The sequence below is a fragment of the Canis aureus genome, chromosome 2, assembly GCF_053574225.1.
Source record: "Canis aureus isolate CA01 chromosome 2, VMU_Caureus_v.1.0, whole genome shotgun sequence".
NCBI lineage: Eukaryota > Metazoa > Chordata > Mammalia > Carnivora > Canidae > Canis > Canis aureus.
In genome coordinates, this window is record NC_135612.1 from 29,634,162 (window position 1) to 29,656,573 (window position 22,412).

Below are 22,412 nucleotides of genomic sequence, written 5' to 3' on the forward strand. Positions count from 1 at the left end.
TGACCCCAAGATCAAGAGTCACATGCTCCTCCAACTGAGCCAGCTAGGCAGCTCTGCATGTTGTTATTTTTATTTTAAAGACTCAGTGATAGTGTTTTGGATGGGGAGAGTATGGTCCATTTTTTGTTTTCTTTGCACCTTTCCTACTTCAAAAACAAAAGCAAAGCAGAATGCTAATATGCTCAGAGGTTTTTTTTTTAAAGATTTATTTATTTATTTAGAGCAAGTAGGAGGTGGGGGAAGAGAAGGAGATAGAGAATCCTGAAGCAGATTCTGCACTGAGTGTGGAGCCCAATGTGGGCCTGATCCCAGGACCCTGAGATCATGACCTGAGCTGAAATCATGAGTCGGCCACTTAACCCACCCAAGTGCCCCCAAAGATTTATTTAAGTCCAAACTTTATTTTGGAATAAAAATTAATATATATGATAAACATGTAGGGTCTCAGAAAAGAAAGAAACTACATTTCTTGTAGTGTTGTGGCCCTAAAAATTCTATATATTTTTTCATTTGATACTTTTTTTGTAAAAATTAGTTTTTTTTCATTTTGTATTTTTAATCTCAGAAATTTTGATTGATGCTTATTAACTGCTATAAATGCTTAATAAAACATTATTCAGTTTTCCCTAGTATTTCTTCTGTATAGGAGGTTTGTTTTTTCTACAGGGGGCCATTAATTACTGCTGATAGGTGATTGATACAGTGTCTCTGTTGATTGATAGCTGCCCGAGAGCTCATTAACTCTCTCCAGTTTTGTTTTGTTTTTTTGTGGACTCTTCTGAACATTTATTGAAACAGCAAAATGTATGTTCATCTCAAATAGAACAGTTAAAAATGGTAAAGCAATACAAAGGACTCGTTGCTAGCAGCAGCCAGTTGTTAGAATTTCCTGCCCTGCTTCTCAATCCGACCCGGGCAAGCTTGTCCTCCCGGAGCTTGCTGCTGCCTCCACCTCCCTCATCATTGTGCAGGTCAAACCAAAATTTATAAAATTAACAATTTAGGGTTAAATAGCTTAAATAAGGGGGTTAAATACAAGACACTTCATCAAAGCTTCCGTACAAAGATAAACAGATTTGGCGTCTGTGTATACGGGGTTCTTCTGGCTCACCGCAGATGGACGGGAGGGTGGAGAACAAGCAGGCGGGCTCCCTGCATGGAGCCTGCTTCTCCCTCTGCCTGTGTCTCTGCCTCTCTCTCTCTCTGCCTCTCATTAATAAATAAAATCTTAAAAAACCTTTAATATAATTTTTATATAAAACATTTAATATAATTTTAATATAATTTTATATATATTATAATTTTATATACTTTTTTATAACTTATATAAGACTTTAATATAACTTAATATAATTATATAATTTTATATAATTTTTAATATAATTTTATATAATTTTTGTATAATTTTCTTTATGACCTTTGGTAAATCACTTAAGCTCTACACAGATTTCTTGTTTTGTAGAACTAGTTTTGGAGACTTCTTTGCATTTGAACTACAACCCATAGGGCTCTAGATTTTAGCAAGTTGGCCTTTTAATGTCCCTGGCACTGGTCCTCAGTTCACATTGCTAAATGCAGAGGACAAATCCATTGGGTCAAGGGGGTCATTCCAGAATTAGGCTCTGATAAGCCTCTGGGGCACGCTTTGGTCCAGGTACTGTAGGTCTGAGTTGGGTTTGTAGCCTCTGAGGCTGCATGAGAAGACTTGTTTTGGTATGAAATGGAGGCAATATAGAGATTGTGAAAGGGCTGCCTCACTGTGGATACCTATCGTATAAGAAAAGGTACTACCTCAGTACTACCAAAAGTGCAGTGATGTGCAAAATGATTTCAGAAGCTAGGCAGTGTGGTGTGCGGCAAGAGCAAGCGACTGAAGTAACATGACCTTTATTCCAATACCAGTTCCATATCTTTCTGCGAGACTTCAGTCTTTTAGAATTTTAACTCTCTTATCTGGAAAATGGCAATAGTATTTGCTTTCCTTACCTTAATGAGATGTTGTGAGGCTGTAATAAGATAAATATTGAAAAGAAAATAAGATAAATATTGGTGAAAGTACCTTCAAAAGGTTAAAGTTGTTCTGGTAAAAAGGTATTTCTAATAGTACATTTGGAAAAATGTTTTTGTGAATCCCTCAGAGGCTCTTAAGATGGCCCTGTCTCTGTAGCATGTGTTTATGTGTCCCTTATAATAGGTCACTTGCGTGCTAAAGATGCAAAGTGCAGGTAAGTTTGCTCACATTGTCCAGGCAAGAGAACTAAGTAATTTCCCGCAAGATATAGTGTTAGGGGAATGATCACCTAGGCAGAGCCTTCCCAGCTTCTGCTCACGGCCTTTCTGCAGCCGCAGCTCCTCTCTAGCCATCATATTTTAGTGAGGGAACAAGGTGATGCTGAGGGGTATAATGCACAGAACTTCCTCCATGTTCATGGTTGCCCTGCTACCTTCTCAGTGCTCTGAGCTGGGGTGCCAGGGGGCTCAGTGTTAAGGTCTGTCTTGAGTCAGATCATGACCCCGAGGTCCTGGGATGGACCCCTGCATCAGGCTCCCTGCTCAGCAGGGCACCTGCTTCTTTCTCGCTTGTGCACTTGCTCTCTCTCATGTTCTCAAATAAATAAATAAAATCTTTAAAAAAAATGCTCTGAGCTTATTACGCACTTCAGGGGGCAGTACAGTAATTGGGACTACAAGCTAGGAATAGGGAAGGTGATGGCTTTCTGATGTCCTAGCAGGACTGGATTTTTTTTTTTTTAATTTTTAAAGATTTTATTTATTCATTCATGAGAGATACAGACAGAAGGGCAGAGACACAGGCAGAGGGAGAAGCAGGCTCCTCACAGTGAGCCTGAGCCAAAGGCAGACGTTTAACCACTGAGCCACCCAGGCATCCCAGGGCTAGAAATCTTTTATACCATGTAGTGATAAGTACTAATTTTATGCCCATTTCTGAACTTTTCCCCCCGCCAGAATGTATTTGCCGCAGTTGGAAGGGGTTTATATGTGTATAACCTTCAAATGAAGCGTGTGATTGCTTGCCAGAAAACTGCACATGACTCCAGTGTCCTGCACGTTGCCAAACTTCCAAACAGGTACAAGTTCCCATCTGTTCTACAACAAATGAAAGATAATCCCCTTTCCCAGGGCCACCAGGGTAATTTCTCAGGTGGCAAAGTTATCTGGCTCCATGGCTTGACTCGTTAGGTTCTTTTGGGAATGGCGAATACCCATGGCTATCTCTAACAAAAGAGTTTGTGGCAATATATTAAAAAATTTATAAGAGGCAGAGTTCAAATGAATTACATTGAGTTTTATTACAGGAAGGGATAACTTTAAAATTTGGTATTTATTTAAAAAGACAAAGACTTGTGGGCACTATGTGCTAATTTTTCTTCTGTTTTTCTCAACTCATTTTTTTGTTGTAGTTATTGATGGCCAGAAAGAAGTGATCATCTGCTTGTTGTATAAGGCTACTAAATGAGGGCTTTCCTGTCAGGATACATTTGGCTGCTGAGTTTCTAGGCATGAAATTTATATAGGAAGGGAATGCAATATTTTTTTGGATTTAAAAAAAATTTTTTTTATTGGAGTTCAATTTGCCAACATATAGCATAATACCCAATGCTCATCCCATCAAGCATAATACCCAGTGCTCATCCCATCAAGTGCCCCCCTCAGTGTCCATCACCCAGTCATCCCATCCCCCTGCCCACCTCCCCTTTCACTACCCCTTGTTCATTTCCCAGAGTTAGGAGTCTCTCATGTTCTGTCCCCCTCACTGATATTTCCCACTCATTTTCTCTCCTTTCCCCTTTAATCCCTTTCACTATTTTTTATATTCCCCAAATGAATGAGACCATATAATGTTTGTCCTTTTAGCACAAGAGCCACCTTGAGAAGACACACAGTGAGAGGAAGGATATTGTGAAAGTGTAATTTATACTGTTTTCCTGAATGTGTTTAAGAAATGGGATAGATTTATCACATTTGAGCCAGTGTAACAGTATAACAGGTGCCCTTCCCAAAGGACACTTTTACTTTGCATTGTGAAGCCATGTTACATGAGCTCCTGCCCAGAGCTGAAGAGAAGTAGTTGAGGACTTCACTGATTTCTTGCACTGCAAATTTAGCACTGGCCTTCCATGGTGCATTCTCTATCACTGATTTTCTATTCTGACAGGCAGTTAATCTCATGCTCAGAAGATGGCAGTGTACGCATTTGGGAGTTAAGAGAAAAACAGCAGCTTGCAGTTGAACCTGTACCAACAGGTGTGTGTCTTTTCTCACATGAAAGGCAGTAGTCAGGCCATTCTGTACAACCAGGAGAATAATATACAATGTGTTCCAAGTAGGCATGTTTACATGAAGTATTCGTAGCTTAATATTGCATTAATGTAGAACTGCATGGTTTGGTTTGGTTTTGTTTTTCAGTTCAAGTCCACTAGTATTTTATTTTTTTAAGGGAAACTCTTATTTTTCTGGCAATCTGAACAAATGGCCATTAAAATAAGTATTCATTTTATAATATCAATCATAATGCTTGATACACAAAGAGGATTTGGACCATCAGATAATCGAATTAAAGTGTTCTTTCAGCCTTTAAGCATTAATATTCAACTCAGTTCATGGGAAAAAGCACTTTTGTGTTTATATCATAATCTCATGAGCTCTTGACCTGCAGGCATTTGGTTTGAAAACAAAATCCTAGTTCATTAGCAATCTCTGCATAACACATCGGATGCTGGTACCTCTGGAATTTCTTCTGGTCACCTGACGTCCTAGGATAGTTTTTGGATGCACATGTTGCTTTTCATCTCCCCTTTGATGGATCTGTGTTGTGACCTTTTTTGGGGGACACTGACATTTAGGCCTTTTACTGCTCTCCTCTTTTATTCCCAGTGCCTGTCATGTTAATATACCTTTACTGGTGGGTGAGCAGCGGCAGTGCAGGAGAAGAGCAGCCAACCTGGTGGTTAAGATGAAATGAAGTGGTGTATTTACAAAGACCCCAGCTTAGTGTTTGGTACCACCCCCTTAGCCCTGGACTAAAATGAGGACAGAACATCTTTGCATTTAGATCTTGCTTTTCTGATCTTCTATTCTAAGTAAAGAGAAATGACCAAAATGATTTTTTCTAGGTTTTTTTAACATGTGGGGATTTGGACGAGTGAACAAACAAGCCAGCCAGCCTATTAAAAAGCAGCAAGAAAATGCTACTCCATGTTCCCTGGAGCTTATTGGAGATTTGATTGGACACTCCTCATCTGTGGAGGTATTATTTGTAATAGGCATATAAAGATTTAGGGAATTCCTGCTTTCACGTCTTCCTGTTCTTCATTTAGTTGGTATCATAAAGACCTATACTTTCTTTCTGTATGTTTTTGCTGAATCTAAACATGGATAGGTTGTAGCATGTGCAATTAAAGATCTCCTTTCACAGAGATACAAGATGAGGAAGCAAGGAGTTTAAAGATGGGCTTTAAAGATGGGCTTACTCACATAAGAGGGCAACAGCCATTGATAGACGATGTGAATAATGTTGAATACATAACAGTAGTAGAGGGTACATGGAGGGTTGGGTTATATGTGTAGAGTAGAAGCCTTGCAGAATGGAATTCCAGGAGCCTTTATCTCCTTTTGAAGGATCATATTTTGCTAGTTTCCATCAGACTCAGGATCTTAGCTATTGTTGTGCATGTATGAAAGTATTGAGAATTGTAAGATGTGTACAATTCTAACTTGTGGAAATCCAAATACATTAATATTTACCGTAGGCACCATTGCCTATGATGAAAGGAATAAGACCAATCATGGTACAGAGATGATTGGAACTGGCAGTAGTATAAGTGAAGCCCTAAGTAATGATTTCTTAGATCCTTCTTCCCTGTTACATGGCCAGGGAGAAACAAATTACTTTTCATTTGAATGTGCATTTATGCTTAGGAGCAGCAGTACCACACTTACCCAGTCATTTCCTGTATCTTAGGCAGTATAGTAGACACCGAAGTTGTCAAAGAAGCATATATATAATCCCTGTCCTCCTGGATCTTATACTTGAGAAAAGAGGAAGGATACAGCACAAATAGGTTGTTAACCAAAGCTGCTTAGGACAGACCCAGATGAGTGTAGCCAGTGAGTGCTCAGGAATTAGAAGAATATGGATAGAGGAAAATAAGGGACTTGATGTAGACCTTGAAGTTTCGGGAGGGATGGTAAGGAGCAGACTAGCTAGGTTGGGGCAGTAGTTTCCTGTGGAGAAGAGACACTAGTGGGTAATAAAGCCTGAGAAAGTAGTTTTGGATCAGATTATGGATGTCCTTGCCTGTAAGGCTGAGGCATTTGGGCTTGACCTTCCCTTCATTTGAGAAGTTTTAGGTTTTTGAAGCTATGACAGTTTCAAAGATTACTGATCCATGTCCTCTTTTTCTGTGGCAAATCATATTATGAACTACATTTTTACACAGTCTTTGTTTCAACTATGATTTGGTTTTCATGAATGTCCTAGAGCCTTCTTCAGTGGTGGGGACCATAGTATATAGATGGCATTCCGTAAATGCTGATGGATTAAAGAGTTCAAGCCAGGGTTTATCTTGTAGAATTTGGAATTTAGACATTTTCCAGTAGCCATCTGTACATAAATAATGAGGGTAGGCATAAATGATTAAGCAGTTCTGGCAGGACTTCTGACATCTTAAAATGAATACTTGAGAAGATGCTGTGAGAATTCATGTACCTCACAAAAACAGGTGCTATAGTTCTGATTATTAAAATATATTAGTCATATATATAAATACTAGACCATCACACAATTTCTCATGAAATATAAGTCTTCATTCACCTCCAGATAAGTCTCCAAGGTACATATCTTACAAGCTCATGTTAGTCTAGTATTAGCCTCACCTCTTCTCTTTGAAGTTCCTATAATCAGTAGCTTTAAATTTCTTTACAGATGTTTCTGTACTTTGAAGATCACGGACTAGTGACATGCTCTGCTGACCATCTCATTATTTTGTGGAAAAATGGAGAAAGAGAATCTGGATTACGCAGTTTAAAATTATTTCAGAAGTTAGAGGAGAATGGTGACTTATATCTTGCTGTCTAGTTGAAGGAATTTGGAGTACATGTGCATGAACCTTGAACATCAAATATAGGGTAATATTCAAATTTGTAATGTATTATTTTTTTTTAAGATTTTATGTTTGAGGGGATCCCTGGGTGGCTCAGCGGTTTAGCGCCTGCCTTTGGCCCAAGGTGCGATCCTGGAGTCCCGGGATCAAGTCCCCCGTCGGGCTCCTGGTGTGCAGCCTGCTTCTTCCTCCTCCTGTGTCTCTGCCTCTATGTCTATCATAAAAATAAATAAATATTTTTTAAAAAATAAAGATTTTATGTTTGAGCGCCACACTGGGTGTGGAAATTACTTAAATTCACAACTCCAAGATCAAGAGTTGCAAGTTGCTTCTCAGGTATTAGTAGTCACCAAAAGAATATACCTCTCAAGTGTTTTGTTCAACTTTCACATAGCAGTAACCTGAAACCACTGAGGAAATGGGTCTAATTTCAGCAGTGGATTTTCAGAAAGTATTCAGATCAGAGCACAAATACTGGTCGATAAAGAATTATACCATAGTGTCTATATAGAAAAATTTTTGAAAATTATGGTTAAAAAAGTTCTATGCCAGAAATTGTATGAACTTATATTTAATGAGAAAAGTGCTCAGAACTTTCTTGTGGATTTTGAAGTACTCTGTTCTCAAAGTAGTATTTTAACTACACTGGTTTTAAAAATTTAAGGTGCCTACCTTTAAGAAAATATTTGTGATAGTTATAGAAGATATTTTGAGATAACAGTGAAAAATCCACTGAAGAGAACAGGTTTGATGTAGTACCTCTTGAATTTAAACCTTAAGGGCTCCAGAAGATTGGGCTTTGTGCTGCTATTGAAGTGATGAGTGCTGGGTTTGAGCTTCTTAATTTGAACCTGGACCCTATTGAAGAGGTAGAAGTAAAACAGCAAAACTGTGGAATTCAGTAGAACTTCTTTGTTCAATTTTCCTTAGAGCCTGTTAGATTAAGAATCTCTGTGATAAATGTATTCTTTCCCCTACAAATTAATTAAGAAGGTCCTATAGAGCAAACTTGAGTCTCTCACTGTTTAACATTTTTTGTCAGTGGTGCCAGTTTTTTTTTTATTTTATTTTAGTTTAGCTACTATAATTCCTGTAAACTCAGGTCATCAAGAATCTTGCCAGAGTAGTTTTTTTCCCTCATGTGAATTTGGCCCAATAGCTATCAGCTGGGTTGGCACTAGACCAGCACCTATGCCTCATATGTGCCAGGGATGAGAGCTAGGTCAGTAAAGAGGTACAGTGTTTCCCAGGTCAGAGACGAGCTCCAGACGCCGGATCGATCTTACCATTGCCTCCAATAGGAAATATTGAGAAAGGCTTCATTTGTGAAGTTACTTGCAGTGACCACTCAGATTTAATCCTCTTTATCACCTGGTGGGCCTAGCACAGAATACTCTTTCTCCCTTTTGGTACTAAAGAATAAAAATTTAAAAAGTAAGTGGAGTTAACTGTGGAGTTATTATTAAAGTGCTGATCAAGAAATCCTATTATGATGTCAGAAGACTGAGCCTTCTCCTTTGCTTACTGCCGATTCACCTGTTTATCCCACACATCTTTAAGAAGATCTTTGTAAATTGTTGTTCTTTACTAGTTTTACCTTTGACCATTGCTCCCACATTCCCTCCAGACTGGAAGAGCTAAGGTCATCAGTGCCAGACTGATGCCCTAATGTTAGGACGAGGAAACTGAGGCCCAGGCAGGTAAGGCCTTGCAATTAACCCTGTTCCCATTACCATCATTGAGGGGCTTTAAAAGCAGAAATAAGAGAGGCCTGGAATCAGGGATAAAGGCTTTACAAGGGAAATAACTTTATGGAGAAATATATTAAAATTGGCATGACCTCCACTGCAGAATAACAGGATCTGAGTAGGAAAATTGGTACTGCCTCTTAGCTGGGCCTCCTGTGTGACTCCTCAAATCTGCCACCATGACAACAAGTTTTTGGCTTTCCAATCTTTCATCCTAAAATTGGAGCATGGGTGGTATCCCTAAACCAGGCAGACGTGCAGTTCTGGTCTTAGCGCATCAGGTTGTTGATCACTTTAGTATCTCTGTCATTTTCAGGCTTTTAAATTTTCCTCAATAGCTGAAATTTCTTCCATTACTAGCTAGCTTTTTCTTTAGACATTCTACATGAGGTCTTTTGAGTTTCTCAAGTTGTTTTCTTGAATTGTATAAGACCTCTTTAATGAATTATATAAGGAATTCATATATTTTTAACTGCCTTCTTTCCTAATATGTTTTGGGTTAGTATTTTCAGGTATTCCCATGGGGTGTCAGAAACCAGAGGTGAGTTTTGGGAGCAATTAGTACCCGAAGTAAGTACCACCATCAACCTTTTATCTGGAAGGAAGCCTCCAACTCAGATGGGAGATTCTAGTAGGGCTCAGTGGACTTGAGGGCTGCTCAGGAGCTGTATGTACACTGCTGCTAGAAGTTCAGAACTTGGAGCACCAAAAGTAACACTGTAGCGGGCCTTGTCATTGTTACTTAAAAATACCCTATTACCTCCTTCTCTGGCTGTTTTCAAGCAATACAAGCAAGAGCCTAACTTTCAGGGGCACTGTATCATTCCTTTCTCAGCTGGAGGCTTGTTCTTTGCCCCTAAGACTTACTGGTCCTGACTTAGACTAAGCAAGCAACCTTTAAAATCTGAAGTTGGAAAGGAAATAATGACTTAGAATTATAAAACATTGTTACCTGCAAGAATGACCTTATAACCAACACTTCTGGTGAAGCAGTAGTCTTAGTGTGACTTCTATCTATTTTAGATAGCGTTTTTCCCAATTAATAGGGCCCCCTTCAACACAGTGTTAAACAACTAAGTATAAAGAGGCATTTATAATCACTTGTACCTTCTGAAAGACTGTATTTCTGATAAGTGACTTGTATGGACGAATGCAATATTTAGTTCGCAACTGAGAAGATTACTGCATAATAGATCACACACTGATTAAGAGCATAGCTGTGCTGAAACTGTGGTACCTGGCAGTCTTAAAGCATTTAACATTTAAGTTCTTATGAAATTAATTTGACACTACAAGGAGTAAGCTGTAACATTCATACAGAAAATGTCAGACATCTGATAAATGTTACTTACCAAATGGAACTGAAAGCGATATGGTGAGGAAAAAAGTCCTTGTCTCTAGCAAGCTTCTGAAGCCTAGGCAAATTATTTAGCTCCTTAAAATGGGATTTTGACATCCTGAATTTAATGTGTCTGAAAATAAAGTGTGTGACTCATGAAATAAAGGACACTAAAGCGAAATTTTGAAATAATGAAAAGTTTAGGCCAAAGAGATAAAATAAAAACAGCTGTTGGGAATGAAAAATGGCTGTAGGAATTTAGTTACAAGTACTTCACAAAAACATTTTCATCACATTTACATAATGCAGCATTACAACACAAAGCTAGCTGCTCTCCTGACCAAGCACATTCGCTTTTCTAACAAAAAAAAATTTAGATACGTTTCTTTGCGTGGAATTGTCATATAGGATTTCATTTTTTGGTACAAAACATAGAAAAAAACATTGGCACATTATGTAGTGATAAGTCATTTTTTTCTTCCCGTGTACTAGTTTCAAGTGTTCTGCAATTCCAATTTTCATTTGAAAAAAGTAAATACTATTCAGTTAATTCAGCCTCTGTTTATACCTCTTAAAAATGCAGCATGGAGTACAGAGGATTTGAAAAGGAAACAAAGATATTTTGTTTAGTTTCTAATATTTACAATACATAGAGAAGGGTTGATTGGTAAAAGACAAAGGAAAATCTCAAGTCTGACTTTATGTAATCACAGAAAGTTTTCAAAAGAGCTGTATAAAAATATGCACTTGTGCTTTAGAAGCTTTTAGCATACAATTAAGAGCATAAAATAGTATTTACTGCTTCCCTCTTATGCCTATTTTCTGATATATTTACATATCTTGCAGTCTTTTCTTTTTTACATCATTAAAGCAAAATGGCAAGGTCTCAAATACAGATAGGTTAAAAACTTCTGAACCTTGAAACTTCCCCATTCCTCCCCAAATATATATGTATAGATGGTACATTGCACAACATTCTCCATGGACTTACACCCAGTAAATTTAGAGTGCTTTAATAAAAATTTTAAACAGCAAATGTATATAAATTCTTTAAAAAAAAAGTTTATGAAGGGCATTCAAATTTAATGGCTTTTATATACTCACTATGGTGCCTTGTGACTGCTTCTGTAAACCAGAAATAAGGGAAGCTCTTGGATTCCCCCCATAACAAGGTGTGGGTCCCTTCTGCATCACAAAGGGCTTTCTGTTAAGATGAATTCCTTTTATATGAAAGAGGGCTGCTGCAGCCAGTCTACAGAAGGCACTCACCAGGCCAAGGCTGTGGTGTACCGTGGGGCTCACACCATAGATGAAAAGAACTGCTTAGCCATAAGAGACGGTGAAACTAACTACTTTTTATCAATAATTTGGTCCCAGTTGTTTTGCTCATTTTTTATCTAGTTTTTTTTTTTCTGTTAGGTATTATGAATTCTTCTCTTGAGGAAAATAGTCAAGCTAAACATGATGGTGACTTTTATGGTAAGAGACAAGCTAAACACTAGCTAAGCTGCTTTGTCATCCAGCAAGATGGGCTCACAGGCACCAAGTCTTTGCTGCTTGTGTCCTGCTAGTTACAGTAAACTAGCTCCATGGCTTGAGGAGGACACACGGGATGACACCAAGACAAAGGATTTTGCCATGTGTTCTGTTGCTAAGTGTTCAAAAGAACATAGATTTTTCTTCATGGCACATAACTTTCTCTAAATGCTGTTTGGGGACTTGAATAGTTCAAAGTCAAATATTAAACACCAGCTCCTTAACCTACACCTCTCCTTTTCAGTATAAAGGAAAGCCTCTCATCCACACTGCTGTGATTCATAGTGCCCTTCACAGATCATGGGGTCCCCTTCTCTGTCTTGGCATTAGCTGTCAGATGGAAGTCTCAGACTTTTGCACTTGAGGTCATCTAATGTCTTCCAGTGTTTGTAGTTATCAGCCAAATGTTGCATCAGAGCTGGCAGATGGGCAAAGGCTGCAAGGACATCAAAGAATCACAAGTTAGGTGGCTGGAACATTGGTAAGGCCAGGGCTCTGTGGGATAGATTTGGGCTCAGAATTGGAAGAGAAAGTACCCTAGTGCACATTGTGGCGTGAGAAGGTGGGCTGTCAAACACTACTGTCTGAAATACTAATGGGCCCTTCTAGTTACAAATTGAAAAGGCACTCATCAGCAACATTCCATACAGAGTGTGCTCAGTCTACTCTGATCACAGATTCTGTTTGTATTCTTTCAAGAGTCTCCTCCAATGACAGGCTAAACCTGCTGCGAGCTTTGGAAACCTAGGCTTCCAAGAGGTTACCTTGTTGATGCGGTTACCAAACATCCACTGAGTTTTCTGTAGATGAGGTTCTCTGCAAGGTGCCAGGGATGCAGAAAGTGCACATACCCACCATACCTGGCTACAAACATTGGACAGCTAACTTTTTACACACACCAAAAAAGAAAAAGTAACATTTCACTTACACATTTAGGCCTAGCCTACGTCATTAAGGGTTATCATCATAAAGTCTAACAAAATACTCGGTAGGGGTGACAGAACACCAACTGTCTTACCATCCCAAGCATCAAACATGTCTGTTATGAAGTAGTCAATGAAGGAGATTTGGGATTTGGGGATGCTGCAGGTATTCCGGTCAAACACTGGCATCACCACAGGGAGCCCCTGCCTCTTCTCCTCATCAGTCTACAAGAAAGGAGAACACACAGAGGGCTGCGGCACACGGGGAGCTGTCACAGTAGCATCTCATTTCTCAGAACAGCTCTGAAAATGGGGTCCTCATCCAGTTGTAGATAGGAAGGAATAGGTGCAGCAGGCTCTTGGGGCTTACGTAAGTCAACTACCTGATGAGCTGTGGTGACTCAATTCAGCTCTTTGCACTGCGAAGCCTCTTGTACCCTACCAGAGCCTCTCCCGAAGCACTCATCTCAGGGTTCTTAACCCCTTTCTGGAAATTATTGCCAAAGTCACACTAGTAACAGTAGGTAATGACAACAGCTGACATATACAGTGAGGGTGCAGAGCACTGGTGAGTGGAGGTGCTTCTGCCACAAATGAACCAAGGCACCATCACCAAACTGGGCCAGTAGTTACATGCCTGAAGCTTAAAAAGCCATTTTACTTATAAACACCCTCACTGAAGTAGTAAGAATGATTAATCGTATTAAATTTTGACCTTTGGTATAGGTCCTTTTAAAATTCTGTGTTTTGACAAAGTTTAGACAAAGCATAAAGCCCTTACGCTGCACACCAAAGCCTGATAGTTGTCTTGAGAAAAAGCAGTTATGCAACTGAACCGAACCAGCCTCTTCTTGTGGCACATTATTTTTACTTGAATGGCAAACTGTGATTGTTCAGATTTGGGTGTTGGTCATGTGGCTCTCTCAAGGAATGTGTACGTCTGAGTACTTTACACATCAGAGTGTATGTCTGTATAAGGACATAACGTACTGAGCTGAATATTCAGATCGCCATTTTCCTGATGGCGTGCTGAACCAGAGGCCAGCCTAGGTCAAGTGCTTGTGAACATTAGTATAGTCCTTTTTGGGAGAAGGACACCTGACCAAGGAACTTATATTAAGTAACTTAAAAGTGCTGCTTTCCTCTTCCCCATTCATGTCCTTAGAGAATAATTAGGAATAGGATTTCAGGCCCTCTCTGGGGAGCCCATCAGCTTTTGGCTCAGCTTGCTCATTTCAGGTTAATCAAGGAGGCATCCTTAAAATCCCCACTGTTGTTCAAGGAGTGGTTTGGGTTTTTTAACGTCACCCCTTTCTTTCTGGCAAGCTCAGAACAGCCTGTCCTACTTTCCTTCAACTCAGGAGCTCCTCTTCCCAGCCTTGAAAGCTGCAGTTAACTTCCTGAGTACTTGGCTAGCCATTCCCCCGCCAGCACTTCTGGACATTATGAGCCATTCTTTATCCTGTCTTAGTGGTACCGTCCAGCCCTACAGGCCTTCCCAAAGTGCGTGTGACTCATAGCCATTTGTGTGTTTCTGTTTCGGTCACACACATACACTGCAGTCCTTAGTGCCTCCTCTCTGGAAATAGGCCTGTGTTGCAAATGGCATCTTGTGGTCTACTTTTCTGGATTTTTTTTCCTTCAATTCTCTCACACTGCAAAGTGAACTATGCATTACTACTCTTCTTATATAAAAATTCTGTTTTTCTTCCTTACTAATTTTATACATGATGCTTTCTCTCCCATAAAGCCCTTTCCTATTTCCACAGATCTAAATCTTTTCAAACAACAAAAGCACAACTTTAATAACCATTTCTCCTTAAGCTCTGTTTTTAAATCTAGGAAACATATCTTTCTGAACTCTGATAGCACTTAACATCCCTCCTTTAGAGATCCTTCCTATTTTTAGCAATGTGTGGACCTATCTATGTCTATACCTCTCCCCTACGGTATTATGAGCTGCCCACAAGCAGGATTGCATCTTATTCCTTTCTCTGTTCCCCACAGTACTCTGTAGAGAGAATAATAACCTAGTAGCGAATGGATGGTGGCCCAGTTTTTGTGGAAGTTCAGGACCTAAAAGTTTGACAATGAAAAGATACTTCCAAAGGCTCAGTTTATCCTCTTTCCCCTAGACAGACTGACCTGTGACCAGCCACATCAGTCACTCTTGATGGAACCATAAGTCTACTCTGGTCCACGGTGAGCCATTTCTTTCCAGGGAGGATTCATTTACTAATTGATAGTTACTCAACTGGAAAATTTCCAGAGTTCCATGACCTAGAGCCATTTCCAGAAGAGAAGTGAAGCTTCCCTAGCTCTCTAGGGAATGTACCTGTGCAAAATACTCCTCAGAGATCCTCCCAGCCCATTCGATGCACAGGTCCAGGGGGCGACATGGATTGGCTACATCTGCACACTTTATCATCATACGCTTGATCAGGATTTGGTTTTCAGGGAAGTTTTTCCCAGTAGGGTTGCATTCACAGTCGCTGCCTTCAATCTGGAAAACAAATGGGTCAAATTAGGGCTAGGATGATGGCAAGACCACAGTGACCAGACATTAGATGTCAGCACACGGCCCCATTTAGACCTGACTGGGACTCAAGTTTTCCCATCTAGTGTAGTCTATAATCTCATATATACACTGACATTTCCTTGTACAAAAATAACCTCAGTCAAGACAAAAACAGTTTAAAACATTCAAGTCCCTCTTAACCACCCATCCCATCCCTTGTTGCCTTCTTCCCCAAAAGTAACTGCTGCACACAGGATTTAGTTTTGTTTTTAGGAGTCTGGTATGTTTTATTTTTTTTTTATTTTTTTATTTTTTAGGAGTCTGGTATGTTTTAAAGGAGAGCTTCTCTCCCAGTTTTATCAGAATGTGTAAAAACAACTTCCAGGTGTTGAAAAATACATTAAAGATAGGAAAAAACACATAATATGACCCTTTAATCATTTCTTCATGTATTTCCACTTCTTAGGCCTGCCAGCTCCCTCTCTCTGCTATGACCTTCTGTCCCACCTTGTTTCTTTCTCTTAAGGCATCTTCCACTCATACTTTCCTGGCTGCCGGTCTGCCTGAGAGGTAGCGAGGCATGAGCCGTGTACATTCTGGGGGGCGCTAGGAACGGTGGGCCAGGCCAGGACTGCGTGTGTTTGGTCATGCTTACAAAGACTGGTTGTGCCTTAGTACATATACCTAGTGATGGACGGCAGGGTCCTGAGCCAGGGGCCAGGTCAGGAAGTAGGCTTATGTGACTGCAGTGATAGGAGGCCAGTTACACAAAACCGGGAGGATTGCTCATTTCTTCTATCAAAGACATCATCAGATTGTGTGAAAACACTCAATTAGATTTCCAGAGCTCTGCCGCGCTGAAAAACTACATGACATGTAAGGGGTTTGAGACTAGACCTATTTATTAAACCATCATTGGACAGAATTATGTTCTGAAGGTTATTCTTTTGATCACTTACTGCTGGGAAGATCCTGCTTACCACAGGCGCTGTGGTAAATAATCTCAACAGAAGAATTAGGTAACCTTTCTCAAGTCTAAATTCTGTGATTCTGTGTAATTTTTCCCTCCTGAATCCCCAGATCCCTACTCCTATAGAGTCCCCTGGAAAGAGAGGGCCCTGGCATTATGCTGTGGAATCCCTGGGGTGATGGAGTAGAACAGAGGAGGTGGACACTGTCCCTTCCTCCAGGCTGGTCATGTGATGGGTCCTACAGTTTCCTTACTGATAATCAAGTTGCTTTTAAGACAGCCATTCATCATCCATCCACGTGTAGAACCTTTTTTCAGTGGAAATGAGCAAAAAAAGCTTTTCTAAGTTTACAGGACTATGAACAACAACATGGTTTTGGAGGTCAGTTGATCTCATTTTAAACAACTGAGATGTGACCCCTCTGTGCATGTTTTTAAACCCAAGTTTGTAGGGGCCTCAATGCAAGACTAGGGTATATCAGCAAATTTTAAAAAGGGAAAATTGACAACTGCTTTTCTTTTCAACTAGCACTCACAATTTGACTACATGTAGTCCTCAGGTACTGATATGTTTTGATGCAAATTGGCAGGAATATGGTTCTTTAAAACATCCATTTTTTTCCCTAATACTAAATTTCAGTTTCTATTTTATTTTTTATTTTATTAAGTTGTTTAATTCTACTATAGTTAATATACAGTGTTGAATCACTATATTATATACCTGAAACTGACTTAACAGTTGTCTACATCGCTCAACTGTTCATCATGCTAAGTGTACTCTTTCATCATCCTCACGTATCTCCCCCTTCCCTCCAGCCACGTCTCTTCTGGTAACCACCAGTTTGTTCTCTGTAGTCGAGAGTGTTCTTGGTTTGTCTCTTTTAAAATACCATTTTTGAGGTCTAAAATGTCAGAGAATTAGAAAAGACTTTGGATTCCCTAAGATACCACCATTTAGGCCAGCCTCTGCTGTCTGCAGGCCTCTTCTTATTCTTTGGGGGCCTACCTCCTCCTGTTACCATCGGTCTTACATCAGGCCTCTGAGATAAGGAGCTCAGTTACTGGGGACACTGTGGCCAGTACTGCCAGCCTTTCTTTACCAACTCCGAGCAGATACCCACCTTGTATTCAGGGTGAAGAGAAGCTGCATTGAAGCCAGAGTACCCTCTGATGGAAATAATACTCTGATGTATCTTATGACCGGGGCAATTCTTACCTCAGCTGCCATTGGCTTATTGATGCTGTTCACAAATTTGTTCACATGTTCAAAGTGTTTGGTCATCTCTGTTGCTAAAACCATGTCAATAATAGCTTGGCGCAGTGTTCGATAATGGTTCCTAAAATAACCGGAAGACAAAGGGCCTTGTTCATATCATGTCCAGAAGTAGAACCGTTCTGCTCCCATTTCACCACACTCCTCACAATGTGGGAGGAAGCTAGGGGCACAGAGTTAAGAAATGAGTGCAGATCATAAAAAAGTTTACACGCTCATCTTCCCATCAGCCGGGACTTTTTGACACCATTCCATTTACCCCAGTGAAGCTGACCTTCCTTGTATGGTGTGTGTGTGTGTGTGTGTGTGTGTGTGTGTGTGTAATGTCACCAGTAGGCACTTCTTTTACAAAGTGTCTTGGCAACTGAAAAACAGTGAGGTGAAAATGACCTGTTCCTTCCCTACACGACTGGCGCAGCAACCTGATGCGCTGTCCCCGTTGCCTTCAATTCAGATGCTGTGATTTCTAGTACAGCGAATTGGCAGTACTGCTTTAGATGATGGCATTGGAATAATGTTTTCCCATTAATAAGTACTATCTAAATTAGAAGTTCAATGTATGAAATAACAAAACAGCCAAAAATTACTCTCCAGTTCCTATCATCATTTTCTAACTTCCAGGAGCCAGGATGGAGAGCTGAGTAAAATTGGCTCTTGGAGAAAACTCTTGCACAAGTTTCATTATTTTTTTATTTTTTTTTAAGATTTATTTATTCATTCAGAGAGAGAGAGACAGGCAGAGACAGAAGCAGGCTCCATGCAGGGAGCCCGATGTGGGACTCGATTCCAGGTCCCCAGGATCACACCCTGGGCTGCAGGCGGCACTAAACCGCTGGGCCACCGGGGCTGCCCTCTTGTACAAGTTTTAAAAACAGTCCTTGACACTGGTGAAACTTTCTGAAGGTGAAATCCTCCATGTTTTCTCAGATTTCTGGAAACCACAGTTTAGGTTCATGTTGACGGATGGCCCCTGAGCCCAGAGTGAGCTCTGTGCTCTGCTTGCCGGTCCAGAAGTCTGCTCTCCAGCCTGGCTGGTGCTGTTTCAAAACAACCACAGCCTGACTGTAGGCTACAGCAGCCGAAGGAACTAACTGTTCCTGTCTGTGCGTAGCTGGCCCACGCTCACTGGATAGAAGTACAACAGCCAGGAAGGGGGAAACCTGCCCAATCCTTTGGGCTCTGACAACTCTGCTGAGACCTGTAGAACAATGCTTATCTCCTCATGAGTTAGGTTTTTAAGGGGCAAAACTTGAACTGGGGCAAGATGAGGAGGGATGCATTTTCCTTGAGGTACACAAAAGGCAGGATGTCCTCCTGGGACATAAAAATACCTGCTGCACCGACCAGCAAGACAATATTTCTAAGTATTTTGCAGTTTGTAAAACATGCTCATGAACTCACTGAAGGTGGAATGAAATTCAGATGAAAGTGATCTGAAAAGCACAGTTAAGCTTATAAGGGCAAGATTACTATTTGACCGTCCGACAATGGTCGGCTATTGTTATTTCTCCTTTTCCTTACCCTACGAAGGAGCTAAGGACTGAATTTCCCACTTACACTTCACAAACCTGAGCACAGCAACCCGAGCACAACAAACCTGTCAATGTTCTTGAAAATGTTGCATTTGCTGTCCTTGACTGTGAGCTGGAAAGCCAGGGCCGTATGGTGACTCTCCAAGACGGCGGTGTCATTATAGAGCACAGCGAGTTCGCTGCCTGCATTGCACAGGAATGAGTTGGTCCTTCCAGGGTGATCCACATCGTGCACGGTGGCAGCAATCAGTGCCGCCACCTCATCCAGCTGGTCCAGGCTTCCCTGGGGTCGTGGGAAGGTAAGGCTGAACGTTACCATTGAATGACACAGACCTACGCTCCTATCAGTCCCTCAGGAGGGATGGGATTATCAGAATTACTGTTCTAGTGTGATGCGCCTTCTCTGACCTTCTAGAAGTTGAGAGGCTGCCTAGGATACATCGCATTGCCTGGCTGTGCTGTGGAATCTCTGGAGGGAAGCAGTAGTCTGAGCTGTGACAATGAACACCTATTCCAATGGATGCCTAAACTGTTCCCAGAATCCATACACTCCAGTTTTGCAGGAAGAAGGCAAACAGGCCTTTTCAGATGCTTGCCCTGTGGTATTGCTGGGACTCTTGCCCATGAGTGGAGAGAGCAGGAAGTGGCCCATGATGCAAGTATTATTTAATTTGCTTACTCATGCAAAGATGGAGAGAAGGGCAGTAAATGGCACAAATACAACCGAACTCTTCACACAAAGGGAAACGGATTAGAGCCAAGCAGTACAAGACAATCAAGGACAAGAAAAAATTTTCTCAGGAAAACTGAGGCTAAGGCAGCCCTTGCAGTTAGGAACAGAATTCAGCTCCAGGCTAGCAGGTGGCAAAGGCAACAAGGGAGACCCGCTTTCTTGAGCTCTTGTTCTATAATCTGAGAATATAAACCAGAGCGTAAGGGCATACAAGTGGTTTTTTTTTGGGGGGGGGGGGCATACAAGTGTTTTCTCAAATTATGGCTTTAGGAGGAGGTCATGAAGGGGGCTACTAGCCTGTTGCAGATGCGATCCCTCAGGGGTTCACTCACTCATTGGGATAGGCTTACTGGGCTAGGGTTAGGGCTCGGCGTGCTGGCACTACCCTAACTACGGTGGCGAAGTTTCCACACTAATGGAGCTGACAGCTTGCTGAGGAGGGCACAACACACACACAAGTGCAGGCAATTTACCGTGAGGAGCTAAGAAGGGGTGGACAAGGGCTCTGGGAGTGTAACCCCAAGGCCTGGTCTAGTTTAGGGCAGTGGTGGTGGTTCAGCTTTGTGGGGTGATGGAAATGCCTGTGCTGTCCCTTTGGTAACCCCTGGCCCCGGGGAGCTGCTGGACACTAAAAATGTGGTCAGTGCAACCGTGACCGGAATTGCTCATTTTATTTAACTCTAGTAGTAAACGGCCACATGTGGCCAACGGCCACCACATGGGGCAAAGCGCGTGCTGAGCCGGTGCCTTCTCCAAGGAAGTGACTTGTGCTGGAACCTGAAGGGGGAACAGAACCAGCCCGGCAGAGTGACGGGAGAGAGTTCCAGGCAGAGAAGAAAATGATGTTCCTGAGGTGAAACCAGAAGCCTGGTTGACTCGGGAAGCTACATCGCGACGGCGGGGCGGGGCGGCGGCGCAGGGAGGGGCGGGGCGGGGCGGCGGCGCAGGGAGGGGCGGTGCCGAGGAGAGGCTGGGGGCGTGTGGCAGGAGCCGCCCTGCCCCGCCAGGAGCCAGGGGTCTGAGGCTCGGCCTGGGAAGCTCTCTAGAAAGCCGCCCCTCCAGGGGAGCCGCTCCGCTCCGGGCCTGACCCGGAGGGGGTTTCCGCCCTGCGCCCGTGCACGTGCCTAGGTTTCCTGAGCCAGCGGGGCGCGGACGCCGCTCTCGTCTCGCCGCCTCTCCTCAGGCCGCCTCTCCTCAGGCCGCCTCCCTGACGCCCGGGGCGGCGCGGCTTCCGGTCGGGGGAGGTCGCGGAGGTCGCGGAGGTCGGGGGAGGTCGGGGGAGGTGGCGGAGGCCGGGGTCCCCGGCGCCTGGGCGCGTGCGCCGCCCGGCTGGGGTCGGAGCGGACGCCCAGGGGCGTTGGGTGGGACGCGCCGGCGGCCTCTGGCGGCCTCGCAGTTGAGCCCCGTGTGTGGCGCGGCGGCCCCGGGGCACCGAGGCCCACCGAGGCCCACGGAGGGAGCCTGCAGCGCGCGGAGGCGCACGGCCTTCCCGCGTCAACCACGAGGAGCGCGTCGGGCCGCCGCCTCCGCCTCCGCCTCCGCCTCCGCCTCGCAGCAGCCCGGGAGCGCTGCCTGCCCGGCCGCGCGGCTCCGTGGCGGTTCCTGGGAGCCCAGGACGGAGGAGGACAGTACCGACGTCACGGGCCCGTGCGCCTGGGCCTGGGCGAGGTGCGGAGCTCGGTCGCGGGGAGAGCGAGCGCAGAGGGATCCGGAGGGGCGGCCCGGTAAGACATCCCGGGCCCTCCTCGGGGTCGCGGGTCTGGGGACAAGCCTGGGAACAAGTCCTGCTCAGCAACCCCGGCGGCCGCCCAGCCCGTGCCCTCGGGCTGCGGACCAACGTTCTGAGCTCGGGGCCCCTTCCACGCCAGTTCTCCAGGGTCCCTCGCAGTTCTGCATTTTCTGATTCTCTGGCAAGATGGTCAGAATTAGAAAATGTCTTCTGAATTTGGAAGTATAGTCTTAGCCTTGTTTCTATTGCTTTTCGAGAAATTCAAGCAGATGTTGAAGATGCAGAACTCACAATGTAAAGAAAAATTCTTAGGGTATGGGAGAATAAGGGAGGTAATAGTGACCAAGAACCCCCTGATTTATCAAGCATGTCATCTCTGTTTTTCTAGAGTGGTTCTGCTTAAGTGAGGTTCATGGCTAACTCAAGACTTCAGGGGCTGCCTTCACTCTGGTCTTGCGTTAATGCTGTAGGTCTTGTCCGCCTCTGGCAGCCTGCAGCCCCAGCCTACAGTGGAGGCCTGGGAACCTATCCATCCGCAGTAAGCATCTGGAAAGGCCTTGGCTCCTCAAAGAAAGGCCCTTACCTATCAACATAGGCACATGTCATCCTTTTTTAGCCATTAGGTGATAAAGATCTTCGAAAGTATTATTTTGGACCACATTCTTTGTTGATGATGAAAGTAAATACCAAGATCAGCTTTTGGCTGACCAGTTTTGGCAAACTCCCCATTTTGGTGACATTTCTGCTGCTTCCGGCTGACCCACTCACGACCACTCTTTTAAGTGCCCAGGGTCTTAAGAATAAGGAAATGGTCTCGTCAGGCTGTTGCAGACTGTTAGGAATTTTAGTCTCTAAATAGCAGTTCTTCCAGGGGCATCCACATTCTAAGCCTCAGTTCTAATTGTAGCAAAGGAATTACAAGCTTTACTGTGCAAGTGATGGTAGCTGGGAAGGAGGGGAGAGGGAGATTTCTTGCCGGGTGTACAT

General features: G+C 42.9%; 2 protein-coding genes across 21 annotated transcripts in view; one reads left to right on the forward strand and one right to left on the reverse strand.

Annotated features, from left to right (window-relative positions):
- Positions 1–7,396, forward strand: part of WDR41 (WD repeat domain 41) — a 206,119-nt gene extending 198,723 nt beyond the window's left edge. For all 14 annotated transcript variants that reach the window (XM_077867444.1, XM_077867457.1, XM_077867436.1 and 11 more), the window contains 4 exons: positions 2,968–3,089; positions 4,178–4,266; positions 5,136–5,269; positions 6,947–7,396. In XM_077867444.1, the coding sequence (XP_077723570.1) occupies positions 2,968–3,089; positions 4,178–4,266; positions 5,136–5,269; positions 6,947–7,099 (498 nt within the window). In that variant the 3' untranslated portion in view covers positions 7,100–7,396. The remainder of the gene's footprint in view (positions 1–2,967; positions 3,090–4,177; positions 4,267–5,135; positions 5,270–6,946) is intronic.
- Positions 7,397–10,392: 2,996 nt separating this feature from the next.
- Positions 10,393–22,412, reverse strand: part of PDE8B (phosphodiesterase 8B) — a 269,611-nt gene continuing 257,591 nt past the window's right edge. For 6 of the 7 annotated variants that reach the window (XM_077867434.1, XM_077867425.1, XM_077867414.1 and 3 more), the window contains 5 exons: positions 19,029–19,246; positions 17,375–17,495; positions 15,006–15,173; positions 12,766–12,895; positions 10,393–12,183 (listed from right to left, as the gene is read on the reverse strand). In XM_077867434.1, coding sequence (XP_077723560.1) covers positions 12,074–12,183; positions 12,766–12,895; positions 15,006–15,173; positions 17,375–17,495; positions 19,029–19,246 — 747 coding nt within the window. In that variant the 3' untranslated portion in view covers positions 10,393–12,073. The remainder of the gene's footprint in view (positions 12,184–12,765; positions 12,896–15,005; positions 15,174–17,374; positions 17,496–19,028; positions 19,247–22,412) is intronic. The other variant, XM_077867403.1, reaches the window with a different exon arrangement.